Source organism: Oryx dammah, unplaced genomic scaffold, assembly GCF_014754425.2.
Source record: "Oryx dammah isolate SB20612 unplaced genomic scaffold, SCBI_Odam_1.1 HiC_scaffold_21, whole genome shotgun sequence".
Classification (NCBI taxonomy): domain Eukaryota; kingdom Metazoa; phylum Chordata; class Mammalia; order Artiodactyla; family Bovidae; genus Oryx; species Oryx dammah.
The window spans coordinates 25,595,576-25,620,501 of NW_024070205.1; the positions used below are offsets into that span (position 1 = coordinate 25,595,576).

General features: G+C 35.6%; 1 protein-coding gene across 3 annotated transcripts in view; it reads left to right on the forward strand.

Moving 5' to 3' along the window:
* Positions 1-24,926, forward strand: part of RC3H1 (ring finger and CCCH-type domains 1) — a 70,958-nt gene that overhangs the window by 19,847 nt on the left and 26,185 nt on the right. For 2 of the 3 annotated variants that reach the window (XM_040263941.1, XM_040263943.1), the window contains exons 1-6: positions 11,408-13,963; positions 16,281-16,401; positions 16,771-17,010; positions 17,448-17,623; positions 18,684-18,884; positions 23,146-23,278. In XM_040263941.1, the coding sequence (XP_040119875.1) occupies positions 13,733-13,963; positions 16,281-16,401; positions 16,771-17,010; positions 17,448-17,623; positions 18,684-18,884; positions 23,146-23,278 (1,102 nt within the window). In that variant the 5' untranslated portion in view covers positions 11,408-13,732. Of the gene's footprint in view, positions 1-11,407; positions 13,964-16,280; positions 16,402-16,770; positions 17,011-17,447; positions 17,624-18,683; positions 18,885-23,145; positions 23,279-24,926 lie in introns of those variants that run through there. The other variant, XM_040263942.1, reaches the window with a different exon arrangement.

Sequence of the window (24,926 nt, forward strand, 5' to 3'; positions counted from 1 at the left end):
TCGTTCAGTGTGTCCGACACTTTGAGACCCCAAGAATCGCAGCACGCCAGGCCTCCCTGTCCATCACCATCTCCCAGAGTTCACTCAAACTCACATCCATCGAGTCAGTGATGCCATCCAGCCATCCTCTGTCGTCCCCTTCTCCTCCTGCCCCCAATCCCTCCCAGCATCAGAGTCTTTTCCAATGAGTCAACTCTTCACATGAGGTGGCCAAGGTACTGGAGTTTCAGCTTTAGCATCATTCCTTCCAAAGAACACCCAGGGCTGATCTCCTTCAGAATGGACTGGTTGGATCTCCTTGCAGTCCAAGGGACTCTAAGAGTCTTCTCCAACACCACAGGTCAAAACCATCAATTCTTCAGCACTCAGCTTTCTTCACAGTCCAACTCTTACATCCATACATGACCACTGGGAAAACCATAGCCTTGACTAGATGGACCTTTGTTGGCAAAATAATGTCTCTGCTTTTGAATATGCTATCTAGGTTGGTCATAACTTTTCTTCCAAGGAGTAAGTGTCTTTTAATTTCATGGCTGCAGTCACCATCTGCAGTGATTTTGGAGCCCAAAAAAATAAAGTCTGACACTGTTTCCACTGTTTCCCCATCTATTTGCCATGCCATGATCTTCGTTTTCTGAATGTTGAGCTTTAAGCCAACTGTTTCACTCTCCTCTTTCACTTTCATCAAGAGGCGTTTTAGTTCCTCTTCACTTTCTGCCATAAGGGTGGTGTCATCTGCATATCTGAGGTTATTGATATTTCTCCTAGCAATCTTGATTCCAGCTTGTGCTTCTTCCAGCTCAGCGTTTCTCATGATGTACTCTGCGTGTAAGTTAAATAAGCAGGGTGACAGTACACAGCCTTGACATACTCCTTTTCCTATTTGGAACCAGTCTGTTGTTCCAGGTCCAGTTCTAACTGTTGCTTCCTGACCTGCATACAGATTTCTCAAGAGGCAGGTCAGGTGGTCTGGTATTCCCATCTCTTGAAGAATTGTCCACAGTTTATTGTGATCCACACAGTCAAAGGCTTTGGCATAGTCAATAAAGCAGAAATAGATGTTTTTCTCGAACTCTCTTGCTTTTTCCATGATCCAGCAGATGTTGGCAATTTGATCTCTGGTTCCTCTGCCTTTTCTAAAACCAACTTGAACATCTGGAAGTTCACAGTTCACATGTTGCTGAAGCCTGGCTTGGAGAATTTTGAGCATTACTTTACTAGCGTGTGAGATGAGTGCAATTGTGTGGTAGTTTGAGCATTCTTTGGCATTGCCTTTCTTTGGGATTGAAATGAAAACTGACCCCTTTTCCAGTCCTGTGGCCACTGCTGAGTTTTCCAAATGTGCTGGCATATTGAGTGCAGCACTTTCAGAGTATCATCTTTCAGGATTTGAAATAGCTCAATTGGAATTCCATCACCTCCACCAGCTTTGTTTGTAGTGATGGTTTCTAAGACCCACTTAACTTCCCATTCCAGGATGTCTGGCTCTAGGTGAGTGATCATACCATTGTGATTATCTTGGTCATGAAGACCTTTTTTGTACAGTTCTTCTGTGTATTCTTGCCACCTCTTATTAATATCTTCTGCTTCTGTTAGGTCCAGACCATTTCTGTCCTTTATCGAGCCCATCTTTGCATGAAATGTTCCCTTGGTATCTCTAATTTTCTTGAAGAAATCTCTAGTCTTTCCCATTCTGTTGTTTTCCTCTATTTCTCTATTGTTTTTTAGGAAGTGTTATTATTAAGAAGACATCAATTTTCACAAAGAAAACATGTTTCAGACATCTACAATTAAATTGAAAGCAGTTAACATGATAACAGATCATCAAAATGCATTGACATTTTCCAAAATAGATCTGACTTTGGTTATTCTCATTATTCTTTGATGTTTGGGCCACCGTTAAATGGTGAGGACATATGTACACACAGCATATGTAATCTTCAGCAGAATAGTAATGCAAACTAAAAAAAATAACTCTTTGATGTTTTGCTATGACAGATAAGTTTCCCTGCCTACTGCCTCACAGCTCCTTTAAGATGATGCTTTTGATTTTGGCCTGTTTATTTCACCACCTCTTTAATAATTCTAATGACCTCTTGTGGAGCACATTTTACACACAGTGTAGAACTTTGCTATATAGAATAGAAATCTGAAGCTTTAGACTTTATACCCAAAGTTAGTAGCTGTCTTTCACTTGCAGTGTTTCAGCTTGATCAGGCAGCTTCTCTGTGAATGGCTTCACCCTTCCTTACTATTTCTTCATCTAAATTTGACTTTACATTGGAAATAGAAGTGTTTGCTTTTGTCCCTCTGAACACTGGGAAAATAAGCCACCTAAATTAGCCCTTTGCAGCTTTCTCAACCCTTTTAATCAAGTTCTGTTTTCCAGGCCTGCTCCTCCTCTTAAGTCAGAAGCTCTTTTCTTTATACTGGTCCTAAGAATTTGTCTATATTTGCACTAACATTAGCGTATTAAGTTATTTTTATCTAGGATGTTGTGTACAATATAAAGTTACAATTCATTTTGTTTATTTTGGGAAGAAGTATTTTTCCAGTCAGAATTGGGTCTTCACAGGGTGTTATTGCTGGAGAAACCTTGAGCCTTCAGAAATCTCACACTGTTTTATATGTGAATTAATTAATATTCTGAGAATTATAACACTGAGTGGTATTATACTAAACCTTCATTTATTTTTCTTCTTTTTGTTTTTATTTTCTGCTCTTAGCATCACTTTTCAAGATAGTTAAAAATTTTCTCTTCTCTGAAGTTGCCCTGTTTATTGATTGCTATGGAAATGTCCCAGGCAAATGGCAAATTAATGCCAAAAGTAATAATTAAACTCATCTCATGGGGTAGGGTGGGGTGGAAGGAGATCCAGGATTTTCTTCTTACAGACAATAAGATTTTGTTTGTTTGATGTAATATCTTGCTCTAGGTAACTTATGCTGTGAATTCACATAAGAACTGAGTTTTAGTCTCAACTTGACAATTTATTAACTTTGGGTAAGTTATTTAATGCTGCTGAAGATCAAGAGTTACGTATAAAATGGGTATAATAATGCTTCTGAAGAGTGACTAGGCCAGAATAGATACTTCAGGAATTTTAATTTTCTTATTTCTCTCTCTAAATCAGACACACTTAAAATGGACCTTAATGGAGGAAATGGTAATAACTTTTTAACAATTTTTAAAATGTCAGTTTGTAATATATTTAAATGAAATCTTCAAAGCAGTATAATTTAGCTATTTATTTAATTTAGCTATTCCCTTGTAGCTCAGTTGGTAAAGAGTCTGCCTGCAGTGCGGGAGACCTGGGCTCAATTCCCAGGTCAGGAAGATCCCCTGGAGAAGGAAATGGCAACCCACTCCAGTATTCTTGCCTGGACAATCCCATGGACAGAGGGATCTGGCAGGCTACAGTCCATGGCATCGCAAGAGTCAGACACGACTTAGTGACCAAACTACTACAACTAGAATTACTGCTGTGCTCATAGAACAGTCTGGAAGGTGTCTTTATATTTTTAAATTACTACATTAAAATTTAAAACTATGACTTTATAAAAAGCCTTTAATGGCTATTTAAACAGCTTTATTGAAGTATAATTTACATGCTGTAAAATTTATGTAAATGCACAATTCAACATTTTTTATTAAATTTGTAGAATTGTGCAACCATCAGCACATTTTTAGAACATTTCCATCAGCCCTAAAAGCTCCCTTGCCATAATGACTTAATTGCACCTGTTAGTGGCAGAAATTAGAGAATTTTAAAGTACCAGCTTATGGGTTAAGCTTGCCTGAGTTTGAATCATAGTCCAGCCACTCGCTGGTATTTTGGTTTCTTTTATCTTTAAAATGGAAATAACTATATCACAGTGTTGCTGTGAAGATTTAATTAATTAGACACAGTATATGGAGCACTGAAAGTACTGGCACTAGTTGGTGCTGAACAAATCCTGGTTACTGGTGGTAGTTTATATTGCGGTTTAGGTTTGTGGTAGACATTTAAATGAGAGATGCACCTGAAAACTCCTGGCATAAGACATGGCACATGGTTTACTTTTGGAAAGCCAAGCTCTGTTACACATCATGTTATCATAATTTTGTCTATAGTAGCTCTTTGGGAATTGCTTTAATCACCCTTAAACCTTAAGGCTCACAATATGTAGTTGTTTGTTGTTTTGCAGAGGCATGGATTTGAAATGAGTTACTACAAGGCATTTACATGACTTGGAGTTTGATGTCTGCAAACTAGTCACTTACCTGGTGGAATGAGTCAGTGGTTTTATTGTTTACTGTTCACTGAAATAATTTTCTTACTCTGATAAGATTTTATTTCTTTTTAAAAGAAAAAAAAACTCTGGGAAAAGTCTAGTGATAATATTGAAGATTAATTTTATTAATATAGAAGGATAGGGATGAGATGGTTAGATAGCATCATGGACTCAATGGACATGAATCTAAGCAAACTCCGGGAGATAGTGAAGGACAGGTGAGCCTGGCATGCTGCAGTCCGTGGGATCGCAGAGTCAGACACGACTTAGTGACTGAACAACAACAGCGTAAGAGGTATTTTGAGTGATGGTTTTTAATCAGAATTTAGAAGTTGGGAGGAATTAGTAAAATGTTAATGTCACATTCTGTCTAATAACTCCTATCAAGGGTATAGAAGGCGGCACAGAAGACAACCTTCTAAATGCTGTTTAAGCATACTCTTGTGGGTATAAGAATGTATTTTATTGAGGAAGTTATATATGATTTTTTAAAATAAGTTTGGGCTCTCTTCAAGGTCAGACTGAGTGCTGTTTAATTTATATTCTGAATGATCTATTATCAGTTACCAACAGTAAGATGACCAATTGTTGCCATCTACATAGGAGAGTAGGTCTTATTTAAACTGATGGGAAAGTTAACCATTGCTGTCATCATTGAGCAGCAGAGTGACTCTCGTATTTTTTTAGAAATAAGAGGATCCATCATTTATGTTCTGTTTCTGATTAGGAAGGTTCCAGTAGAATTACTCCTAATGAGCTAGATTTATTCTGAGCTCTAACACATAATGATGTTACCTGCAGACTTTGAGCACATTTGCATTAATTAATTAATAGAATTTTTTTTTTCTGACATAGCCTTGCTCTGAGGAAGTTTAAAGAATCTAGATGTTGGTATTTAGTAATTTTATCTTGTGTTTACTCTTTTTAATTTGTTTTTTAATTGAAGGATAATTGCTTTACAGAATTTTGTTGTTTTCTGTCAAACCTCAACATGAATCAGCCATAGGTATTCATATATCCCCTCCCTTTTGAACCTCCCTTCCATCTCCCTCCCAATCCTACCCCTCTAGGTTGACACAGAGCCCCTGTTTCAGTTTCCTGAGACATAGAGCAAATTTCCATTGGCTATCTGTTTTACATATGGTAATGTGAGTTTCCATGTTACTCTCTCCATACGTCTCACCCTCTCCTCCCCTCTCCTCATGTCCATAAATCTATTCTATATGTCTGTTTCTCCATTGCCGCCCTGAAAATAAATTATTCAGTACCATTTTTCTAGATTCCGTATATATACATTAGTATACGATATTTATCTTTCTCTTTCTGACTTACTTCACTCTGTATAATAGGCTCTGGGTTCATCCACCTCATTGGAACTGACTCAAATGTGTTCCTTTTTATGGCTGAGTAATATTCCACTGTGTATATGTACCACAACTTCCTTATCCATTCATCTGTTGGTGGACATCTAGGTTGCTTCCATGCTCTAGCTGTTGTAAATAGTGCTGCAATTAACAATGGGAAATGTGTCTTTTTCAGTTCAGTTTCCTCAGGGTTTATGCCTAGGAGTGGGATTGCTGGGTCATATGGTGGTTATATTCGTAGTTTTTTAAGGACTCTCCATACCATCTTCCATAGTGGCTATATCAATTTACATTCCCACCTACAGTGCATGAGTGTTCCATTTCTCCATACCCTCTCCAGCATTTGTTGTTGTATACTTTTTCAAATGATGACCACTCTGACCCATGTGAAGTGATATCTCATTGTAGTTTTGATTCCCATTTCTCTAATAATGAGCGGTGTTAAGCATCTTTTCATGTGTTTGTTAGCCATCTGTATGTCTTCTTTGAAGAAATGTCTGTTTAAGTCTCTTTCCCACTTTTGATCGGGTTGTGTGCTTTTCTGGCATTGAGTTGTATGAGCTACTTGTATATTTTGGAAATAAATCCTTTGTCAGTTGTTTCATTTGCTATTATTTTTTCCCATTCTGAGGGTTGTCTTTTCACCTTGCTTAGTTTCCTTTGCTGTTCAAAAGCTTGAGTTTAATCAGGTCCCACTTGTTTACTTTTGTTTTTATTTCCATCACTCTGGGAGGTGGGTCATAGAGGATCTTGCTTCGATTTCTGTCATCAAGTGTTCTGCCTACGTTTTCCTCTAACAGTTTTATAGTTTTTGGTCTTACATTTAGGTCTTTAATCCATTTTGAGTTTATCTTTGTGTGTGTTGTTAGGAAGTGATCTAATTTCATTCTTTTACATGTAGCTATCCAATTTCCCCAGCACCATTTATTGAAGAGGCTGTCTTTGCCCCATTGTATATTCTTGCCTCCTTTGTCAAGATAAGATACCTGTAGGTATGTGGGTTTATTTCTGGGCTTTCCACCTTGTTCCATTGGTCTATATTTCTGTTTTTGTGCCGTTACCATACTGTCTTGATGACTGTAGCATTGTAGTATAATCTGAAGTCAGGAAGGTTGATTCCTCCAGCTCCATTGTTCTTTCTCAAGACTGCTTTGGCTAATCAGGGTCCTTTGTGTTTCCACATGAATTGTGAAATTTTTTCTTATAGTTCTGTGAAAACTGCCATTGGTAATTTGATAGGGATCGCATTGAACCTGTAGATTGCATTTCGTAGTATAGTCGTTTTCACAACATTGATTCTTCCTACCCAGGAACATGGAATATCTCTCCATCTGTTTATGTCATCTTTGATTTCTTTCATCAATGTCTTATAATTTTCTGTGTAGAGTTCTTTTGTCTCCTTAGGTAAGTTTATTCCTAGAGATATTTTTATTTTTTGTTGCAATGGTGAATGGGATTGCTTCCTTAATTTCTCTTTCTGATATTTCATTGTTAGTATATAGAAATGCAAGTGATTTCTGTGTATTGATTTTGTATCCTGCAACTTTGCTAAATTCACTGATTAGCTCTAGTAATTTTCTGATACTATCTTTAGGATTTTCTATGTACAGTATCATGTTACCTGCAAACAGTGAGAGCTTTACTTCTTCTTTTCTATCTGGATTCCTTTTATTTCTTTTTCTTCTCTGATTGCTGTAGCTAGGACTTCCAGAAATTTGTTGAATAATAGTGACAAAAGTGGACACCCTTATCTTGTTCCTGATCTTAGGGGGATGCTTTCAGTTTTACACCATTGAGAATAATGTTTGCTGTAGGCTTATCATATATGGCCTTTACTATGTTGAGGTACATTTCTTCTATGCCCATTTTTTAAAGAGTTTTGATCATAAATGGCTGTTGAATTTTGTCAAGGGCTTTTTCTGCATCTGTTGAGATTATCATATGCTTTTTATCTTTCAATTTGTTAATATGGTGTATTACATTGATTGATTTGCATATGTTGAAGAATTCTTGCATCCCTGGAATAAACCCAACTTGATCATGGTGTATGAGGTTTTTGATGTGTTGTTGAATTCTATTTGCTAAAATTTTATTGAGAATTTTTGCATCTATGTTCATCAGTGGTAATTGGCCTATAGTTTTCTTTTTTTTGTGTTGTCTTTGTCTGGTTTTGGTATCAGAGTGATGGTGACCTTGTAGAATGAGATTGGAAGTGTTCCTCCCTTTGCAATGTTTTGAAAGAGTTTTAGAAGGATAGGCATTAGCTCTTCTCTAATTGTTTGATAGAATTCTCCTGTGAAGCCATCTGGTCCTAGGCTTTTGTCTTTTGAGAGATTTTTTATCACAGCTTCAATTTCAGTGCTTGTAATTGGGTTGTTCATAATTTCTGCTGCTTCCTGGTTCAGTCTTAGAAGATTAAAGTTTTCTAAGAATCTGTCCATTTCTTACAGGTTATTCATTTTATTGTTTATAGTTGTTCATAATAGTCTCTTATAATCCTTTGTATTTCTGCATTGTTTGTTGTAACCTCTCCTTTTTCATTTCTAATTCTGTTGATTTGATTCTTCTCTCTTTCTTGATGAGTCTGGCTAAAGGGTTATCAATTTTGTTTATCTTCTCAAAGAACCAACTTTTAGTTTTATTAATCTTTACTGTTGTTTCTTTCATTTCTTTTTCATTTATTTCTGCTCTGATCTTTATGATTTATTTCCTTCTGCTAATTTGTTGTTGTTGTTGTTGTTCTTCTTCTTCTTTTTCTTTTCCAGTTGCTTTAGATGTAAAGTTAGGTTGCCTATTTGATGTTTTTCTTGTTTCTTGAAGTAGGATTGTATTGCTATAAACTTCCCTCTTAGAACTGCTTTTGCTGCATCCCAGAGGTTTTGAGTTGTGTTTTCATTGTCATTTATTTCTAGAAATTTTTTTATTTCCCTTTTGATTTCTTCAGTAACCTGTTGGTTATTTAGAAGTATATTGTTTAATCTCAATGTGTTTGTGTTTTTTACAGTTTTTTTCTTGTAATTGATATCTAGTCTCATAGTGTTGTGTAAGAAAAGATGCTTGATAATGATTTCAGTTTTCTTAAATTGACTGTTCCATGTGCACTTGAGAAGAAGGTGTATTCTTCTGTATTTGGATGGAATGTCCTGAAGATATCAATGAGATCCATCTCATCTAATATATTACTTAATACTTGTGTTTTCCTCACAAGGAATACTTACTGTTTCCTTTGTGGGAGTTCTCACTATTTGATACTCCAGTTCTCTGGTAGTCTAGGGTCTTGGAGTCAGTGCTCCCACTCCAAAAGCTCAGAGCTTGATCTTGGTGATGTTGAAAAGAGCCATTTATTTCATTGGAGTGGTGAGACCAAAACACCAGCACAGTCGCCATAGGTGGGGTGTGGCACTGTCTTCCTGATACTTTTTTATTTTTTTTTCATTTTTATTCCAGGTGGTCACCTGTTGCAGTAATCTCTTTGGACACATCTAGAATTCCAACAAAGTCACTTAATTCCTGTTTCTTTGTCCAGTTACAGCTCCTTTGTCTTCTCAGCCTCCTCATGCTTGTTAGGATTAGTGTCTCATGTTTACTCTTGATTGAAAGAATGTTTATTATATTTGCATAGTCATATGTCCTTTGTGGTTTAGATGTGTTTTGTAGTTGAAGGTGGTGTAAAGAACTGTCTTTGAGAAGCTTGAACAATATTTTTAAAGATGACTTTGGAGAATGATGTTTAAAGAATGAGGAAGTGGAAATTCTTCTTGTATCTACTACAACTTAATGACAGTTTGAGTCTTTAAAAAAGCTTTGGTTTATGATTTTGTTGATTGAAATAGAATCGTCAAAGAGTGACTTACTATTCTTATTCATTAAATTTTCTATCCAAAGTCAAACTTTTAAAATACTGTTTTCTCGTCTCTCAAACCCATCTTTTTGATCAAAAGAATGCTTTTATTTTTAGTGAAGAGCTGGGTGCTGATTCTGAATGATAATTCTATCAACTTTGTTATGCCTTTAAGAACTACTTAACTGGAATGTGTGAGAGGTTAGCAATTATATACTTCATTTTACTAGGTTAATACAGATGGAAATGATATATTTTATTATAAAAGTAATAAATTATACTAGTTCTTTGAAATATAAATTATAGAGAAGTTCTTAAAGGGTTTTTAGTGAATTTAATAAAGGTTTATTATTTATTACTAATAAGTAATTTTGATGATTTGACCATCCAAATATGTATAGTAAAAGAAGATCAGTTTATTAAAGAAAATGTTTTTAATAGTTTTATAGTAATTCTTTGTGTTCTAAATGTGGTCTATCTTCTCTTGTTTTCATTATTTCAGTTTTTTTGTACTTACATAAGTAAATTGTGATTGTATACATTTTGTAAGTTGCCCAACTGTGTAACTGCTGTTAAGTTCATTAGATATTTTCTGTATCTTTTTCTTCTATCCATTTATATTCATTGATACCAAGACTGTAGGATTCCGCCCCCCCGCCCCCAACACAAATGACATCTTATGTATTGGTCTGAAAATTTTGCTTTAACTTAACATTTCTACAGGCTTAATTCTCTTTTTGATTATTCTGCATGTTTTGATAGTATAGGCATACCTTGATTTAAAAAACAATGAAGTGGATCATTTCCTGGCTCTTCAGTGCCTTAAAATTATACCACTTTGATATAGAATTATCATTCAGAATCAGCACCCAGCTCTTCACTAAAAATAAAAGCATTCTTTTGATCAAAAAGATGGGTTTGAGAGACAAGGAGAAAACAGTATTTTAAAAGTTTGATACCACTGTTGTAGTTTAGTCGCAAAGTCACGTTTGTCTCTTTTTTGACTCCATGGACCATAGCCTGCCAAGGCTCCTCTGTACATGGGATTTCCCAGGCAAGAATAGTGGAGTGGGTTCCCATTTCTTTCTCTAGGGGATCTTCCTGACCCGGGAAAATCTCTTGCTTTTTAGGTGGATTCTTTACTATGAGCTACTGGTTATGAGTTAAAAGATCCTATAGTTTTTGGTTCCTTCTAATTCTTTAGTCTCACCTCATATCTTTTTGTCTTGCTCTGTTTTATTTTTTGTTTTGTTTCTGGCTTCCCTGTAGCTTTGATTTTTTTTTTTCAAGCTCCCCAATTGTATTATATTGAATTTAGTCTCAGAATGTGATTATGCTTTTCTTTACCTGTTATAAAATGTATGCACAACGCATATTGGGCTTTCCTGGTGGCTCAAACAGCAAAGAATCTGCCTGCAGTACAGGAGACCTGGGTTCAATCCCTGGGTTGGGAAGATCCCCTGGAGAAGGGAATGGCAACCCACTCCAGTATTCTTGCCTGGGGAATCCCATGGACAGAAGAGTCTGGCGGGCTACAATCCATGGGGTTGCAAAAGAGCAGAACACAATTTAGCAACTAAACAATAACATCTGGGTTATTATTGCAGCTCTTTTTGTTTTTAGCTTATTCAGCCTTGCTAAACCTCCATTTCTCATGGAGTTGACAGTTGAACTCCATTGACCCTCCAATCAGTTGAAAATCTATGTTTAATTTACAGTTAGCTCTCCATATGTATGGTTCCTCCTTATTTGCACCCAAGGATTCAGGCCATTGCAGGTTGTGTGCTGTGCTGTGCTTAGTCACTCAGTTGTGTCCAACTCTTTGCGACCCCATGGACTGTAGTCTGCCAGGCTCCTCTGTTTATGGGATTCTCCAGGCAAGAATACTGGAGGGGGTTGCCGTGCCTTCCTCCAAGGGATTTTCTCAACTCAGGGATTGAACCCAGGTCTCCCACATTGCAGGCAGATTCTTTACCATTTGGGCCACTAGGGAAGCAGTATTCACTATTGAAAAAAATATTCTACGTACAAGTGGACCCTTGGTATTCAAACCTATGATGTTTAAGGGTCAACTATATCTGTAAAATGGGATAACAGTAGTTACCTACTTTTTATCATTTTGTTCTATGTAAAGCATTTAGTGCATTTATAGTATGTGGCAATAACGTATAAATAGTAAAAATTATAGTGATTGTGCAATAAAGCATTTATGTTTTGTGCTCTTTGGGGTTTCTATAGTTTTATAGTGTTAAGGGAATAAAGTGCCCTGTTTTAACTTTGTTTTATGATTAATTAACAAATGTTAAGTTCTCTACACAGCCATACTAGTAAAAAGGAAGGAACCATTTACTCTGTGAAGGTTTAACTTAAGATCAGATTCTTTTAAGGCATTAATTTAAGCTGCATTCTAATTTATAGAAAAGATTGGATGATACTTAATCAACTTCAGCAAACATTTCTGACTAATAACCAGTTCTTATTCTAAATATTAGGTCTTTTAAGCACTTTTCTCCTTTATTTTGGAGAATTCTACCACCCCATGCAAATTGTAGCATTTGACTCTACAATTGAGTAATTAGATACTTCATTTTCTTTTTAGCACTTCGGATGATGGTCTTTTTTTATTAAGTAATAAAGATTTAATGTAAACATGCCTGTAGCTACTCATTCTATTTGTGGGTATATTTTATTTAAAATATTTATAATTAATTATAGAAATAAAAATGTGGGCATTTTCTTTACTCATCCTGTTATTGCATGGGCCATTTGAATATATACACAGATAACTTTAATTTTAGATCTACATATGAAATTAACTTGTTAACTGTCTAGGTTCTTACATTTTTCCCCCATTATCCATTTATTTGATAGCAGAAAAATCCAGACAAAGCTCAGGTTACTTACAAGGCAGATAGATACTACAGAGTTTTTGTTTCCCTAATAATTCAGAGTCTGGATCATAGTACTAGTAGTGCTTAGTAAAATTTTGTTGAATGACTGGATAAAAATTTTTAGCATACTAATGGAAATAGTTCTCTCAATAATGGGCTTACATTTAAGGTTGAATTACTTCAGTAAAACCTAAATTAAATGTAATGCTTGGAAAATAAAATGTGTAGATAATTTACCTTTCTAATTAATTACACCTTAGGTGAGTTTTTCTTTCCTTCCATAAGCAGTCTCTAGGGAGCATAATCAAATCTTTTAAGTACATGTAATACTGTGTTACTTTATTGTTCTGGTCATTAGTTCTCGTTTTTAGAAACTACAGTTTAAGTATAGCAGGTATTGTTTAAGATATGTGAAAGAAATTTCAGATTAGATTTTATATGTAAAGAAAATTTCTGTTAGACACAGGTGATAAGTTTTGTAATTTGATTTTTACCCCCTACCAAAAGGTAGTGGATAGATAGTAAAATTTGACTGTATGTATATATGTTCTGGTTAACTGTATTGTTCTATCATTCTTAAACTTGCTAATTTAAAAAATCTTTTGAAGTAAATCATTTTAACTATGTTATAACACAATATACTATAGCAGCAAATATAAGCCATAACAGGGTTAAAGATCTTTACCAATTAAAAAAAAAAAAAACTCTTAAGATAAACATTAAAAACCCCACAGTCACTTTTTAATCTCATTACCCAAGCTGAATTTGATGATAAAAATATTTTAGGGTAGTTTTTACTTTAAGCCAGTTTTTAAAAAACTCTTTATTAAGGTATAACATAAACTGAAATGTATACATTGTTAAGTGTAGAGCTTCATGAATTTTCACAGATGTACAGATTGTGTGCAGATCAGAGTAGTCTTAGCTATCTTAAGTCTAATTTTAAAATATAAAACAATCATAAACTTAGATAAATTGAGAGACTTAAATCTTGGATCCAGCTTTGTTATTGTCACCTACAGCAAATTACTTCCTTTTTCTGAGGTCTACTCTCCATCTCTAAAATGAAGGGATGAGACTAGTTGTTTTATTATGGCTCTGATTTTGTCAAAATGCAAAAAAGGTGGACTGTGTTGATATAAATGTGGTATAAAATGTTATAGGTAGTGGGGTGAGAATGTACAGTAAAGGAAGACAGTCATTTTCTTTCTTTGTTTTTCAGGTTATATTTCACACTATGTGCTGACTGTATTTACAGAAGATATTTAAAAAAAAAAAAAACTTTTTTCAAAGATTTTGATTCCAGTGGAATCTTTGCTTTAGATTTTGTGTGTGTGTGAGTAAATTGTAACTCCAGAACAATGCCTGTACAAGCTCCACAGTGGACGGATTTCCTCTCCTGCCCAATTTGCACTCAGACTTTTGATGAAACAATTAGAAAGCCCATCAGTTTGGGTTGTGGCCATACTGTCTGCAAGATGTGCCTGAACAAACTCCACCGCAAGGCTTGCCCATTTGACCAGACCACTATCAATACAGACATTGAACTCCTCCCAGTGAACTCAGCATTGTTGCAGCTAGTGGGTGCTCAGGTTAGTTGGGTAACCTATTACATTTTTAAATGTCTGTATATGTGTATTTTCCTTCTGAGAGAAACTGATTAAGATTGCGTAAATATTTCCTTCTATTTAAATGGATAAAATTCTGTTCAGTACTGTTTAGATCCTTTATTTCAGCACCTTTGGTTCTGTTGTGGTAGTGCAGTGTTTCTCATTGCACAGTAACATTCATTCTGGTGGTCAGATTTTCTCAACAGCCTTAGCTCTCAGATCACTAGAGAAACCTTAGAGGTAAGTCACAAGGACTTGTTAATATTGAGGAAGATATTATTTGCTAAACAATTGCATTTTACTTAATAAGGAAAATGAAGCTGCTTCAGACAATTTTACTTAGTAGCTACTAACTGAAATAAAAGATACAGAAAGTAATGAAAACTGTAGAACACTGCCTTTGGAACCTTTTGTCTAGAGTAGGAGCAAATGCTCCTTAAATACATAAAATATAAAAATTAGTGATTCTGAAGGTGTTACTCTGAAAGCTTTGTGTCAGTATTCTCAAGTTAGAGATGAGTAGTATCTTCAGAAGGTTTCACAAAGCCAAGGAAAGCAGGCTTTTCAGAGATAGATGTGATTCACTTAAACAATCCCTCACTGATTTGCATAGTGTGTCTGAAGTGTCATATGTTTACTCTGAATTATTTTCTGAATAAATATACTAGAACTTGGACATTAGTACTTACATTAATATTAGTACCACTAATGTTTACTGGATCAGTCTTCCTATAAGTGGATAAAAAGTAAGAAAGGTTGATACTATGTATGCTGGAGATAAAGAGAGTAATTCTAGAACAGCTTATTCAAAAGAAAAACTTATTGGACTTCCCTGGACCTCCAGTGGCTGGGACTCTGCACTTCCATTGCTGAGGGCCCAGGTTCAGTTCCTCATCAGGGAACTGAGATCTCAATAGCTGCAGCCAAAAAACAAAAACGAAACCAGGAGTGTAGTGCTTCAAACAACACTGTCAAGAGAGTAAGAGAACAGCTCACAGAATGGAAGAAAATAATTGTAAAACATGTATCTGAGAAGAAACATGTATCTAGAACATATAAAGAACTCTTTCAACTCCATTATAAAAAGAACATCATTTTTAAACGGATAGAGATCTGAACACCTCACCAAAGATATGCAGATGGCAAATGAGCAAATAAAAACTTGCTCAGCATTGTTTGTCATTAAAGAATTGGCAAATTAAAATGACAGTCAGAGGTATAACTACTATGTATAAAATAAATAAGCTGCAGAGATTTATTTTACAATAAGGGAAAGATAGCCAACATTTTATAGCAAGTATAAACAAAATATAACCTTTAGAAATTGTGCAATGAGATACCTTTAGAAACAGCAATGAGATACCACTATACATGAATTAAAATAGCTAAAATTCAAAACACAATGCAAAATACTGGTGAGGATATAAAGCAACAGAGACCCTTCATTTATTACTGATGGGAATGCAAGATCATACAGCTGCTTTGGAAGTTATTACATGATTCTGTTTATATGAAATGTTGTAAATAGGCAAATCCAGAGAGACAGAAAATAGATTAGTTTCTTCATGCAGCTGGAGGAGGTTTGAGGGGAAATATGGCAGGTGTGACTATGGGGTTCTTTTAAGGGGCCATGAAAATGTTCTAAAATTTTGATGTTGTATAACTGTGAATATACTTAAAGTCATTGAATATATACCTTAAATGGGTCAATTATATGTTATGCAAATTATGTCTCAATAAAGCTGTTACAGAAATAAAATTTTTTAAATGCTATAATTTTGTATGTATGTATGGAAAAGATCTTTTGAAAAAATTCAGTTAATTTAATGGGAGTTTTGATAGTGACAGTGATAGAGTGCAAATGAAAGTGTTAGTCGCTCACTTGTGTCCAACTCTTTGCGACCCCCTGGACTGTATCTCACCAGGCTCCTTTGTCCATTGGGTTCTCCAGGCAATATATCCTGAAGTGGGTTGCCATTTCTCAGGGGATCTTCCCAACCCAGAGATTGAACCTGGGTCTCCCGCACTACACTACCACTCCTGGGTGAACCGCACTATAGGCTGCTTCTTTACCACCTGAGCCACCAGGGAGAGTACAGTTCAGTCGCTCAGTCATGTCCGATTCTTTGCAACCCCATGAATCACAGCACGCCAGGCCTCCCTGTCCATCACCAACTCCCGGAGTTCACTCAGATTCACATTCATCGAGTCAGTGATAGGAGTGCATAAAATATACTCAACAAAGCATTTGATCATAATTAATTAGTGAGCACTCAAACACCCTTTCTTTGACCTCTAGGTTCCTGAGCAGCAGCCCATTACTTTGTGTAGTGGGGTTGAAGATACAAAGCATTATGAGGAAGCCAAGAAATGTGTAGAAGAATTAGCACTGTACCTGAAACCACTCAGCAGTGCTAGAGGTAAATCGGATGAAATTATTCATGCTAATTAAGCACATGTTCATCAAAGATGCTTTTGTGACCATAAAAATTTCTAAGATTTGAATTTTTAATTATTAATATTGACTAGACTTTTAAAATTATGATTTAAATGAATAGTGATATATTTAATGTCATAGTATTCCATTTGCATGTGGTTAACAGCTCTGTATACTTTTAAACTACAAACTAGGCTTCATTTGTGTGATTTGTATTATTTATTTTAAATATCCTGATAGAACCCAGAACTATTCCGTATACCTATAAGTCCATCAGCCCATTAGAGGAAGTTTTTCTGGACTCCAAAAGTGCATTGGAAACCTAGAAATAACTCTTTCTTCTATTTTAAAGGAGTGGGTCTGAATAGTACTACTCAGAGTGTTCTGAGTCGCCCAATGCAGAGGAAGCTAGTGACGCTGGTCCACTGCCAACTAGTGGAAGAAGAAGGCAGGATTCGTGCCATGAGAGCAGCTCGATCTTTAGGTGAACGAACAGTTACAGAGCTCATTCTCCAACACCAGAATCCTCAGCAACTCTCTTCTAATCTTTGGGCAGCAGTCAGAGCTAGAGGCTGCCAGTTCCTCGGACCAGGTATATAATTAAAATTTGATATTTAAAGTATAGTATAGGCACTATAGGTGATATAAAAAGGCCAGTTCTTTGAAGTATTCGATTGTTATCAAGTAATGTCTCACTTGGTTTCCCATAATCATGGCATGGGTAATTCCAAGTCAGTTTTTCAGTACATTTAAAACTTTTCTCTTAATGCAAAAGTTTATTGATCTTGATAGAGGTTTTCCTTAACTGTATTAACTTGCTTTCTTAAATAAAATATATGGAATGTAATACAAAACTGCCCCTATATGGTTCAAAAAGTGTAGCTGTGAATATTGGTTGTTGTTTTGTTGCCCATTAATTAAGTGGTACCTGTAGAAATTATTAAATATTGCCCTTCTAAGAAATGGATTTATCTAATACCCGTACATGATAAATTTTGTGTTTTTTTTTTTTTTTCCAACTTTTCCTAGCAATGCAGGAGGAAGCCCTAAAGCTGGTTCTCCTGGCCTTAGAAGATGGTTCTGCTTTGTCTAGAAAAGTATTGGTTCTCTTTGTGGTGCAAAGATTGGAACCACGGTTTCCTCAAGCCTCTAAAACTAGCATTGGGCATGTTGTCCAGCTCCTTTATAGAGCCTCCTGCTTCAAGGTATGGTAAATTTCAACTTAAAAGGGAACTTTCTTTCCCCAAACTTAAGTAGTAAAACTTGAGTTTAATAAAGTTGCCTGTATCTTTTCATAAAATTTTAGCAGATTTTCTTTTAAAGAATGTAGATGATGGTCCAGTGGTTAAGACTTCTTCTAATACAGGGGGTGCGGGATGGATCCCTGGTCAGGAAGATAAGATCCCACAGGCCTCCTGGCCAAAAAACCAAAACATAAAACAGAAGCAATATTGTAACAAATTCTACAAAGACTTTAAAAATAGTCCTTGTCAAGAAAAGAAGAAAAAAAAAATCTTAAAAAAAAAAAGAACAAGAATGTAGTCACTTAGCTATGTCTGACTTTGCAACCCTGTGTACAATAGCCCACCAGACTCCTCTGTCTATGGGATTCTCCAGGCAAGAATACTGGAGTGCATTGCCATTCCTTTCTCCAGGGAGATGGTGTCCTATTAAAGTTAAATCTTGTTGCATTGAATTTTTTATAGTAGATATTGAACAGCAAAGATCAAATCAAGGCATATAGATTTTTTTATTTGAAGACACTATAATGCCATGTCAGTTTTCCATCAAGACTACAAACAGAATTGATCTAAAGAGAGAGTTATTAAAGCAGGAGTGCATTTTATGTGGCTATTTGCTCCTGACGTAATTCCACATATACAGCACTGGAGCTTCATTTGCATTTTGATTTTAGTATATGCAGTAACGCAGAACATAGTCCTTTGTATGCCAGATTGAATCAGCACACTTCAAACACTGGTGTCCATTATGTGTCTCTTATTGTTCATTTTGCACAACATAAAACAAGTACTTCATGGGCCAGGGGAGCCTGTCTAAAAAATTGTTAATTGATAACAAGGTATAAGGAGGCCATTGCATCCCCTCATCTGACACTCAAACTAAAAAGGCACAGTGTTTTTCAGAATAGTTGTATGAGAATTTTCTTCTTTTCAAAGTATTTTCATGTCTCTAGGTGGTCTTATAATATATAAACACAGTTTATTTCTTACTTGACTCATTATGAGATTACATATGTCTTTTTAGGTCACCAAACGTGATGAAGACTCTTCTTTGATGCAGCTGAAAGAAGAATTTAGAACCTATGAAGCTCTGCGGCGAGAACATGACTCCCAGATAGTGCAGATTGCTATGGAAGCAGGCTTACGAATTGCACCAGACCAGTGGTCCTCTTTGCTGTATGGGGACCAATCTCACAAATCTCATATGCAGTCCATTATTGACAAGGTAGACTCTTTTTTTGTTCTTTACTTCTTGGACTAATCGTGGAATTTGGTAATTCATTTATTTAACAAATATGTATTAAAATGAATACTATATATCAGGCTCTTGTAAATTATATTCTCTAGCTGAGTGTCATGTCATAACTAGTCACATCATAATGCCAGTTTGTTCATATAAAGGTTTTTAAATTGAGGTGTAGTTGACATTGCTTATATAAGAATTGATTTAATTAATGTTTTACATTTTATCCAGTGCTGCTTTCCATCCCATTGAGAGTCTCCTGTCTATTTTCTCATTGCCTCGCTCCCTTTTATTTTTCTCTGAGTTTTGATCACTATATTCGTTAAACTCATTTTCTAAATGCTTTTATCTTCTTCCTGGAGCACCTATTTAATAGCCTGACAGATGTGTACACTGAGGTTTCTTATGACTCTCAGCCAGGAAAATTTCACATAATAAGTTACCAACCATTCCAAATTTGATCAGATTTTCAGTTTATGTCTACTTTTAATTGTTTGTTATGATGAAAAGATCACTTAAGTACACATGAATTTTAGGTCAGACCCCTAAAATTTCTGGCTCTAAAAGCTATATTTAATTCTCTTAAAGCTATAGAGTAAATATTTAAGCTGGTTTTGTTGTAATTCAACATGAAATTTGTGAAAGAGCTGTATAAAGTCTTTAAGTGCCATTTGTATATATTATGTTCAATGATTTTTTTAAAATTTCTACTATTTTTCTTAATTTTTGCTCTTTTATCTTAAATCCTTATAACCGTAAAATGAGACTGTATGTGAGAGTCCACCCTATATTTAATTTAAAGAAATGTCAGTATGTAAAAGTAGCCTAAATAAAAAATATTTAACACTTACTGAGCACTTACTGTGTGTCTGGTAGTTTTAATTGTTATTATTTTTAATTTTAATGTGTTAATACTTTGCTTAGAATGTTTTACTTTTTGGCTATACCACATGGCTTATGGGATCTTGGTTCCCTGACCAGGGATTAAACCCTGGTCATGGTAGTGAAAGTGCCAAGTCTCAACCACTGGACCACCAGGGAACTCCCTGTCTGGTAGTTTTAAATAATTTATTTAATCTTCTCAACAGCCCTGTAATATTCCTTTTATACAGAAACAGAGGCAGGTTAAGTATATTTCTCCAGGGTCATATTGGTAATAAGTGACAGAGCTGGATTGGAACTTGGACGTTCTGACTCAAGAATCCAGCTCTTAACCACTCAAACCTCTTCCCAGGCTATTGTCTCCACCCCACTTCACCCTTTTTGTTGTTGTTGCTATTTCTAAAGATAAGATTCTTGAAATGAGTAGTAGGTTGATGTCAAAGAATTGGGAAATGTGTTTTATAACTATGTGATGCATAATTTACATTATATATTATTTCTTCTGTCCTGTGGAGAAGGCACTGGCAACCCACTTCAGTACTCTTGCCTGGAAAATCCCAGGGATGGAGGAGCCTGGTGGGCTGCAGTCCATGGGGTCACTAAGAATCGGACATGACTAAGCGACATCACTTTCACTTTTCACTTTCATGCATTGGAGAAGGAAATGACAACCCACTCCAGTATTCTTGCCTGGAGAATCCCAGGGACGGGGGAGCCTGGTGGCCTGCTGTCTCTGGGGTCACACAGAGTCGGACACTACTGAAGTGACTTAGCAGCAGCAGTAGCAGTAGATGCCTTTACCAAAACTTTACCTGCCACTCCTAGGTGTGAAATTGTGTAATGGACTGATTATAACCTTAATCATGATCTTTTAGGGGAGTTCCTTTCTACTTCTGAAGAGAAACTTGACTGACTTTAGTGAAAACTCTAGTAGGAGGTTATTAACCTTCTTATCTGAACTGGACTATATACCTAAATGTATACTCTGTAATAATTTGCTCACATTGTGAGCATTAATTTGAATTTAATGTCCTAAACTTTCATGCAACAAACTGGTAAATGAAGTTTGCAGTGTGATATCTTGTTACTATATAGAGCAATAGAACTTCCTGTGATAATGAAAATCTATATACATGCATTGTCCAATATGGTGATCACGAATCCTAGGGACAGGGGAGCCTGGTGGGCTGCCCTCTATGGGGTCGCACAGAGTCGGACACGACTGAAGCGACTTAGCAGCAGCAGCAGCCATACTTGGCTGTTAAACACTTGACATATATCTTGTGTGACTGATAAACTAAAATTTTTATATTACTTAAAGTTTTTAATAGCCTTACATAGCTAAGGGCTACTGTATTGGATGATGGAAATAGAGAACTTATTAAAAGTGACAAGAAAATCAATAACCATATTAAATTAATAAAGAAATATGAATTTAGAGTTCACAGAGAGGAATTTCATCTAATTGATGGGATAGAATGGGCCCCAATAATAAATATACATCTAAAACAGTAACATGACAAATATTGTCTGTTAAACTATATAAAGAAACATATATTGTCATTCATTGCTGATGGTTTGTAAAATGGATTACCCATTTTGGAGGAACTAACTTGTCAGTGAAGCCTCAAATTTTTCCATTTTTAAATTGAAATATAGTTGATTTACAGTGTTCTATTACTTTCACATGCAGGATCTTAGTTCCCTGCAGCAGAAGAGGAGTCTTAACCACTGGACCACTGGGAAGTCCCCGAACCTCAAAATATTCATGTCCTTTACCAAAGTTACTATTTCCAGGAATTTATTTTAAAGGAATAATCCAAACTTTCAAAAAAGTTACAAACTCAAAAGTGTTAATTTACTAAATTATTTATAAAGGATAAAATAAGAGGATGGTTAAAGAAGTTAATATACATCTACTCAGAACACTGAGTAGTTACATGGCCAATAAAATTGCAGTTATGTCAGGAGAGATAACCTCTTCAGCTATTAAATAGCATTAAATTTCTTTTTAAAAATGTTAGTGAAATATTTTTGTTAAATCTCAGTGATAGATGCACAGGAATTATATTAGACAATACTTTGAAGTATTTTATAATAAAGACTGTTAGATATTTTAAAAATATCTTTGTTATAATGTTAATGGTAAACAAATCCAGAAGTTTATAAATAGCCCATTATAAGTATGTGAAAAACATGCAAAGATGAAAAAATTGAATGAAAGGCATGTCACCATTTTAATGGTTAGTTAGTTGTGTTACTCCATGTTTTTTTTAATCTATGCTATTTAAAATATACCTTTTAAAACGACTGGTAGGGGAGAAAAAGTTTCATACACGTATTTTTTTTTTTAAGTGAAAGTAAGTTTATTTAGAAAGATGCACATGTCATAGGCAGAATGCAGTCAGTTTTATATGGTGAGAGCAGCCCTCTTCTATATTAATAAACCACAGAGCTAAATGTTTTCAAGTAAGAACCCTTAGTTGTGAAAAGTGGAAGTTAGTCGCATAGACATATCCGACTATGCAATCCCATGGACTGTAGCCTGCCCAGTTCCTCTGTCCATGGAATTCTCCAGGCAAGAAAACTGGAGTAGGTTGCCATTTCCTTCTCCAGGGGATCTTCCCAACCCAGGAATCAAACCCGGGTCTCCTGCATTGCAGGCAGGTTCTTTACCAACTGAGCCACTAGGGAAGCATCACCTAATCTTTTTCTTTTCTTTAACGGTCAAATGTATTGGCCACCTTAGGAGAGTTAGGGCAAGTATGTGTGTCCATTAAGCCTTAGGAAAACACGTAGCCTGATAGCTTCCAAGAATCCCAAACCAAATACAGACTTTTTCTGAACTGGAATGAACTCAAATTATGTAGTTTGTGCAACAGATGAGTTCAGATCGAGTCTGTAAATATTGTATATGGTGCCATAACCTTTGGTCTATAACAGAACTTGAATTCAAACTCAGTTTGACTCCAGTTTCATTGCTTTTGTTGTTGTAGAACGTTATCTCTATACTGTACTTCCAAATTTCAATTACTTGAATGGATCCAAGAGACAAACTAATATGGTGCTGTAAGAACCTGAGCTCTAAAGAGTATTTCCAAATTGAGGAATTGAGAAAGATCTCACATTTGAGGAGTGTAATGGCAGAGAAGAGAGTATACAATATACCAACTTGTGGATGCAGAGAAGTGCAAGGCTTCTTCAGGAAGCGAGTGATCCAGTTGGCCAATGCATGGGATGTGGGCGAGGATAAAAATTAAATATAATTAATTGCAAAAAATGATTGTGATCTTGTAAATAATCTTTATTTTGAAAGGATTATCTGGTCTTTGGGGGAAGTTAATATTTATCTTTTTTTAAGTTGCAGACCCCAGCCTCTTTTGCACAAAGTGTTCAGGAACTAACAATTGCTCTTCAGCGGACTGGAGATCCAGCAAACTTGAATCGACTAAGACCCCATTTGGAGCTATTAGCAAACATTGACCCTAGTCCAGGTAAATCCAGGGGGAATTAATGGACTATCCTATATGTACCTTAGTACTATTCAGTGATTCTTTTGTCTTTTGTTACATTTCTCTAGAATTTCCCAGAGTAGTAATTCTGAATCTTTTCTATAGTAGTTAAGTTTCTGGCCCCAATCTTGTGTCTCTGTTTGTTACTTCAACTAATATTTATTTAATACTTTTTACTGTTCTGTTCACTTCACCAGGAAAATAGATTCTTTCTGTGATCCTTTATGTTTCTTCCTTGTCTCATCACAACATTGTGCTATATTTTTACCATTTTCATCTCTTTTGACAAAACTCCAGTTTTTTTTTTCTGTATAATATGTCCTTAATTGCATTTTTTTGATCCTAACTTTCCCTTCTTCACAATAATCTTGTTCTATCACATATCCTCTTTTGCATGTCTAATTTGTCAAGCCATTTCCTGTTCCTTCTCCTTAACCTGAAAATCAACCAACCTTCATTTTTCACCTGATACTTACATCTTAGCTTATATGCTACTGTCCTTGTGTTTATTCCTACTACTGAACTAAAAAGCTCTTAATATTCACCAGTAATTTCTAATTCCAACGGCTTCTTAAATTTCTTGTCTTCAGCATTTGGTAATGTTGTTGACTACTTCCTTGATAAACTGTCTTGATACCTTATCTTTCTGTAGTCTTAGGATTCTCTTCTGGCCTGTCTGAATGCTAGTTTTGTCTTATTTTGTTCACTTTGTCTGCTCTTTCCTCTCTTGCACCCTAAAGAGTAGGCTGCTGTGTTCTTGGAATTTTGCTTTCTCTACACTCCGGTTGAAGATGTTTGTCATTCATTATCAACATCAGGTATTATTCCTTCACAGATAATAGACTCCCAAATACCTTTGTCACTATTATCTGTTCATCACTCCAGACCTACTTTCCCAAATGCTTTCTGAGATTCTACATCCTCTCTGCTCAGTGTTTCAAAGCAAACTCATCTTCACTTGATCCTTGCTTTTCCTCCTGTGTTCCCTTTCTCAATAAATGACCTGATTCTCTGAGGTATGCAAGCTTAAAACCTGAGTCTTTTGTCTTACCTCATATCTTTTCTTTTCACTTGCTCTACACACCATTTCAGACAAGATTTGTCTGTTCTTTCACAATATCTCTCTATCCCGTAGATTAGTACTGTCTCAATGAGTGCCTTATTCCTTTTCCTGAAACTAAATGCCTTCCATTCTCCTCTGCTCTTTTTGATTCTTCTAATCTAATCTGCTTACTGCTGCAAAATAAATCACATCTCTGATTTTGACACTCACACTTTTAGTGACATGCATTGCCTGTAGAATAAGGCTTGGAACACTTGACTATGACATTGCAGAGTAGTAAATTTATTACCAAAGTTGCTTAATCAAATCAGTTAAGATCTATTTTTATTTTTTGGCCATGCTGCACAGCATTCAGGATCTTAGTTCCCTGACTAGAGAGTGAACCTGGGTCCCCTGCAGTGGAAGCCCAGAGTCCTAACCACTGGACTGCCAGGTATTCTAAGATCTATTTTTAGAACACAGAGATTTTATTTTTTCCCCACTGCTGTGCTTTGAACATTCTGAGCAATCAAAAGATCACTTCATAAGCTCACTACTTCTCACCAATCTGTCTCACCAATCTGTCTA